General features: G+C 48.6%; 1 protein-coding gene across 7 annotated transcripts in view; it reads right to left on the bottom strand.

Moving 5' to 3' along the window:
* ARIH2 (ariadne RBR E3 ubiquitin protein ligase 2) overlaps positions 3,397-6,702 on the bottom strand; it is a 53,808-nt gene continuing 50,502 nt past the window's right edge. For 4 of the 7 annotated variants that reach the window (XM_021070657.1, XM_021070658.1, XM_021070655.1 and 1 more), the window contains 2 exons: positions 5,941-6,024; positions 3,398-5,703 (listed from right to left, as the gene is read on the bottom strand). In XM_021070657.1, the coding sequence (XP_020926316.1) occupies positions 5,632-5,703; positions 5,941-6,024 (156 nt within the window). In that variant the 3' untranslated portion in view covers positions 3,398-5,631. Of the gene's footprint in view, positions 5,704-5,940; positions 6,081-6,702 lie in introns of all 7 variants that reach the window. The other 3 variants (XM_005669530.3, XM_021070659.1, XM_003132197.6) reach the window with 2 other exon arrangements.

The raw sequence follows: 6,702 nt of genomic DNA, 5'->3' as shown, positions 1-6,702 counted from the left end.
GATCTCGCCGCGCCGTCGCCCGGACAACCGCCGGCGAGCCTGCGCGCGCCGAGGTTACTAGGAAGACTGTGACCCGGGATGCCGCGCCCGTGCGGAACTCACTATCTCTGCGCCTTGGACCCGGGCCCACACTGGAGTTTTTCTTCCCGAGCTGGATTATCATCAGGCGGAGATACACATTCCCTAAGGCAAAAGCCGACCCATCAAGTGTAGAAGCAGAAAAGACCACCAGTTACAGGAAATGCCCCTGGTAGTTTCTCTGTTCCCCAGTTAGGACGCGCTTCCCTCTTCCCTGAAAAGTGTGGTCTGCATTTTCTCGCTCCTGGGAGGGAGTGAGGTGGCAGCAAGGAGGCAATGCCAAACGATGACTCAATACTGCGGCTGGTTGGGGGCGCCATGGAGGCCGATGCCTGCGTATGTGATGTTGTGGGCCTGACATGGCATTGAGCACTGACACTCGCTGGTGTAAGAGGACAAAAACGCCCTGGAGGTCTCCTCTGTGGTTGGTTTGAACTTCCCAGGGAGGCCTGCAGGAGTCAGGGCTTAGGAAGAAACTCCCTGATGAACGAGGCCGCAAAGATGGGGGACCCAGCCTGTGGTGGTCAGAGGGGGTTTCCGGCAGAAATGCATGTGCTCAGGTGCACAGGAACACTCCTTGCCTCAAAGCTGGTACATATTAAGAGGGAGAAACAAGACTTTTCCATAACTGAGACACCAATGCCTCAGAGTTAAATTCAACTCAGATTATGGCCAAGTAAGATGGGAGGACATACCACTGGTCAAGTGCCAAAGCCTTGGCATGCTCTGTGCTCCCAGTAACCTCCAGGTAGACATGCAGAGACAAGAGCAACATCATTGCTGGTGGTTTCTCCTTATCCTGTTAACACTCCTGCACCCTCCAACTTCCTCCCAGAAAAGTAGAATGTGCATTTTCTGGTCTGCTCAGGGCAGGCCCACCTCTCATTCTCTTAGAGATTCCACACCCAATGAAAGGTTTCATCTATACCCAAGAACATGGGTTCATCTATTCATCCAGTCATCCTTAGGGACTATCTTATCAATCTCCTTAAGATATTACAGAAAAACACTGTCCATGGGAGTTCCCGTCGTGGCGCAGTGGTTAACGAATCCGACTAGGAACCATGAGGTTGCAGGTTCGATCCCTGCCCTTGCTCAGTGGATTAACGATCCAGCGTTGCCGTGAGCTGTGGTGTAGGTTGCAGACGCGGCTCGGATCCCGCGTTGCTGTGGCTCTGGCGTAGGCCGGTGGCTAGAGCTCCGATTCAACCCCTAGCCTGGGAATCTCCATATGCCGCGGGAGCGGCCCAAGAAATAGCAACAACAACAACAACAAAAAGACAAAAGACAAAAGACAAAAAAAAAAAAAAAATGCATTTAAGAAAAACACTGTCCAACAGAAGTTCTGGATGTTTTTTCAAGGAGGGAGGGCAGGTGGCAACAGGAGCCACTGGGGTTCAGCCAAAGCTGGGACGCTGACCAAATAACACCAGTGGTCCAGCATTCTGCTTCAGATGGAGTGGGAACTGAGTTGTGCAGGGCATTGGCAAGCCTGGATGCTCCCTACATGAAGGCAAAGACAGAGGCATTGAGGACCTGGCGCCCTCTTCCTGAAATGAATTCCAGATGTCATACTTTTCTGGTATCCATAAATGAATGTTGAGACCATTTCCTTTGTAGCCTTTTAGGTAACCACAATAATGTCCATGTTCCTTATTTTCCTGAACTGCATTCTCCTACTTTCCTATTACCTGTATCCAATTGAGTTATGCTTACTGCTATGTACAGCTCCTTCTGTGCTAACCACAAAGACAAGCAAGTTGGGTGGGAAGTGGGGGGTGCCTCATCCTCTTTTTCTGCTCTGCCTGCTGTAGGGTGTGAGAATGTCACAACCAAATCATAAAGTATAATTTCTTGGCATTTTAAGACCTATGGCCTTTTTGATGCCTAAACCTTTTTTTTTTTTTTTTTTTGGTCTTTTCGCCATTTCCTGGGCTGCTCTTGCAGCATGTGGAGGTTCCCAGGCTAGGGGTCCAATCGGAGCCACAGCCGCCGGCCTACGCCACAGCCACAGCAATGCGGGATCCGAGCCACGTCTGCAATCTGCACCACAGCTCACGGCAACGCCAGGTCTTTAACCCACTGAGCAAGGCCAGGGACCAAACCCGCAACCTCATCGTTCCTAGTCGGATTCATTAACCACTGAGCCACAACGGGAACTCTGATGCCTAAACCTCTCACCTCATGGGAATGGCAACCCCTCCTCAATCATGATACACAGCCAAGTCTGGGCCTTGTACCAATCTGTTTTCTAATCTCAATAACAAAAATTGGACTTTTTGTGCTTTCAGGGCCAAAAATAATAGTTCAGTACAAAGATAATGCTCAGATTGTTGCATGAAGCCCTGAGGGATATATGGAAAATCCTTCCACCACACTTTGCTAGAATGTGTTTTGTTTTTTTTAATGTGCTATCTTTTGATCTAAGATCACCAAGGGTATGGTGCCAAGGCCATTGATACTCTGCTCACTGCAGTTGCTCTGAAGTCCCTGGCCTTGCTGCCTCTGTGAAAACATTCAATAGTGACCAATTTTGTGTCCTCCATGTTTTGGAGGCTCCTAGAAGTAGAGCCCATGTAGAGCACAAGTAGAGCACACTATTATATACCCAGTTGCCAAGCATGAGGCCTGGCATATCTGAGGTCCAAAAAGTAGCAGCTGTGGAGTTCAGAAAGGCAGCATCTGGGACCTCCCTTGCCTTCAGCTGTCCTGTGAGTACTGCCCACAGTTCTGGAGATTTTACTCCTGAGCTATCACTGAAGTTGCCACAACTCCTGACAACCACAAATGTGTAACCCCTTAATTAAGAACCCAAGCTCCATTTCCTGTCCTCAACCTTTGGGACTAAACTCCAAACACTTCAATCTCTGTCTAGAGTCTTCTCTTTGTAACCCCAGGGCCCCTGTGAAACCACAACTTCCCCTTGTCATACTCCATGGCCCTTTGCTCCCAAATCTGCTTTGAAGGGACCCAAGGATCTTCTTATAAGCAGCTTAGGGCCTTGGCAAGCCTCAAGGGCATTAGAATCAGCACATTACCACATGCTGGGATTGTTCGTGTTTGGGAATGGTTTGGTCTGCACCCAAGGAGGGAAAGGAAAGCCAAAACTGCCAGATTTCACTTCCCTCCACAGGTGCTCTCTCCCCAGAAGAGGAAGAAAGGCAGTGCAGAGTCAGGCAAATGGGGCCTTTGCAGCCCTCTGGAGGAGGGGGCTGATCAACAGGAAGAACCCCATTTGGTGCTCACCAGCCAGAATCCCCTGGGGCATTGCCTGAGAAGGCTACTTGGATCCTCTGAACACTCCAAACACGCTTTTATAATCAGAAACTTTTAAGTTTATTTTGAATAAACCACTCAATTTTGAGCAGACATTGCCTCAACTTTTTCTTTGAAGAAAACAAAGATTTATGGTAAATTAATGAAAACTCTGCCTTCCCTTGCAGGGCAGAACAATTCTGCCTGATCTTTTCCATATTCCTGGTGATGTTAACAAGGGACAGCCACTTGGGGCACAAAAGGAAGCTCTCCACAGGTCAAGGGCTGCGGGTTGCCAACTGGACACAGAACCTCTTACAGTTCCAGGGGCTGGGGCCACAGCTGGATGCAAGTGCGTCATGTGGTAGCTATACAGTCCAAAAAGTGCCCAGGAATGCTCAGGGTGTGACCTAAGGTGTAGAGCTGCAACTCAAGTCCTGCCAGTGCCATGGAGGTGGCACAGGAAGGACTCATTGGAGAAGTAAAGGCTCCAGCCACTACAATCTTCCAAGTGCCAAGGCAGCAGTCACACCCCGTGCCTCAACCCTGGAGCTGGTACTCTCCTCCTTCAGTAGCACACCACTGTTCAATTCTGGGTTCATCCGCTACACTCTTAACCTGCCCATCCACTCCACCCCACAGTCCCTTCCTTGAAGGAGATGACAGGAAGAGACAACATCTGATGGGGGAGAAAGCCTGTAGACGGCCATGCACCCCATGACCCTGAGAGTCACAGCTGTCCTCTGTCTTCAAGAGTGATTCAATTTACAGCTTACATGGCACCTGGAAATTACCAACTGAGGTGAAAATGTCTGAATATCAAAGAATTCCTAACACAATATTTATTAGCATATCTCCCAAGCAACTCTTTCGGAGGCCCTGTAAGGATAGCTATGCCAGCCTCAGAGCGGAGGCACTGAAAAAAAGCCACAGAAATCCCAAGAATGACAGATGTAACTTCTGAAAGGCCCATAAGACCAGGCTCAGGACAGGTAGGACACCATGAAACCCTCTTGTTTCTTTGCGCTAACAGTAAAAAGCTGGCCTTTTTTCCTGGCCAGCTCCTCCGGGTACAGAGCTGAGGCCACAAATCAAGGCTTCTCCTGGCCTCGGGCTCCCAGACTCTAGAGGTGGTGTCCAACAGCTGGAGTCACAGGCGAGAGGGAACACACCCAACTCCCAGAGTAGGTAACAGGGAGGCATACACTCCAGGTAACATGAAAATAACTTGTGCAAACAAGGCCCCTGAGCCAGGAAGACCAGAACCCTTGGGAGCAGGACAGTGTCAGGTATGGATGGCTGTGTGTGAACCTGCTCAGAGTTACACCAGTGAACACTGGCATAAAAGAAGGGACCAAGGTAAGACAAACTTACTTGGGGGAACAATTCCCTTTATAAGTGGATCTCTATATTAAACTGTACTAAACTCACATCCCCTGGTCTGGAGGGCCACAAGTCCATGGGCACACCCTGCTGTGGGCTCTGACCTCAGTAGCCAGACCCAGGTAAACCTTACTTTTAAGAATAAAGATGAGTCCAGAGACATGAAGGGCCATCAGACACGATGACACACTGTGGTAAGACGCTGTGCTATATTGTCCCCTCACTGCCAAGGTAAGGCAGTACATTTGACCACAAAAGGGTCTACAAGGACCAGGCAGGAGGCACAATGTGATTTCCTATACCCCGTGCCTATTACACGGGCCAACTCAGTTTCCCACCATCTGCCCCTCGTGGTCTTCCCTTGGGACTCTAGCTGTGGCCAAACACAAGTGAATCCAGAAAGTGAAGGCCACCCTGGGGCCCTCTTGAAGTAGACATTCTGAGGCAAGGTGGGCAGGCAGCATATGTTACATTCTAAGTAAAATAGCTGAAGGGTAAAACACTCCAATGCCAATTTATTTTTAAAAAGGGTTCTGTGTAATTCTATGGTTGGTTTGTCCCCCTTTTTTTTTATATAATTGTGCAACTTTTGAAAATTACATAAGTTGTAATGATCTAATACTATTAATAGTCATTCAGAAAAAAACTTTCCCACCCTCCCAACAACCATCCAGGGGGAATTAAAGGTCCTGAAAAGAGGCCAATTCAACATGGCCTCTACCCTGGTAAAAACAAAAAGCAAAAAAGATGAGAAAAAAACGAAAATTGACTAAGAAGTGTGGGGCCAGTGTCTCTCAGGAGTGGGGCCCTGGCTGTTGCCTGGGATCGTGAAAGGCAGAGCCTGCAGCATGCAGTATGGCAGCCGGGAGACCTCGCAGCCACATCTTCTTCACTCCGGCATGTCCACGTTCCAATCTAGGTGTCATGGAAATCCTTCAGCAGGGTTCTCCTCCGCTGCTCTGCTATGTGCATCTGGTTTTCTAAGTCCTGCACCAGGGAAGCAAGACAGGTGCTTGCATGGCCCAGTCCTGGAAGCAGAGAGTAGCCAAAGCCCCTTCCTACCCCACATGCCAGGGGTACCAAGGAGTCAAAGCACAACCCCTTCACACAGCCCCTTCCGACCCTTTTTAGCAGCAGCTTTCAGTCCATATGCGAACCACCGTGTTACCTATTATTACACCAACCTCACCTGCAAGAGGGTCCAAGAGGACAGTAGACACTTACCCCTCTGTCATAGCTGTCCGCACGCTCCACCTTCCATGACAGGTTTTCGATCTCAGCCTCCAGTTGAGCCTGCTGGTATTCAAACTGTATGGGTAGAGCAGGAGGGTCAAAAGGAGAGGGGGCTGTAGCCGGGGCAGGGCCTGCAGATGGGAGGGGCAGACGCAGCACCTCAGGCTCAAATGAGCTACAGAGAAGCCTGATACTGTCTTCAGAGAACAGTACTAGCTCCTGTACCTGGAGCCTGAATCCAATCCAAAGGCTACCTACAGAGTACATCCACATGCCAAGGCCACACTCAACCTCCGCCCCCAAAGGAAGGGGAAGAATTTGAGCCACTGAAGAGAATGCTTCCCATATATAGGGAAAAGGATGCTGAGAAAACAAGTCAAAGTAGATATTCACAGATTCTGTATTCACTGAATAGTTCTTTTTCAGCCCTTCTGCAAATCAAGAGTCTTAATTTTTCAAACCATTTGACTTAGTAATTACACACCCACTGCACAAATCAACTGCACAGAGGCTTCACAATGTCTTATGATAGTGAAAAACAGAAACAATAAATGCCCCAAATGATGGTACAACCATATAATGGAACACTTAATGCAACTATTAAAACATGGCATTTTCCACCCTGATAAATAACAAGGGCTGTAGCAGCAAATTACCGTAACAATGAAACGTTATATATCTATGAAAACTTGATTACAGAAATAATATTAATTTTAAAAGACTGGAAAATGCAAACAGTAGTCATTTCTTTCT

This window comes from Sus scrofa, chromosome 13 (genome assembly GCF_000003025.6).
Source record: "Sus scrofa isolate TJ Tabasco breed Duroc chromosome 13, Sscrofa11.1, whole genome shotgun sequence".
NCBI classification, from domain to species: Eukaryota; Metazoa; Chordata; class Mammalia; order Artiodactyla; family Suidae; genus Sus; species Sus scrofa.
The sequence above is the reverse complement of the archived record's forward strand: the minus strand, read 5'-3'. Positions and strand labels throughout refer to the sequence as shown.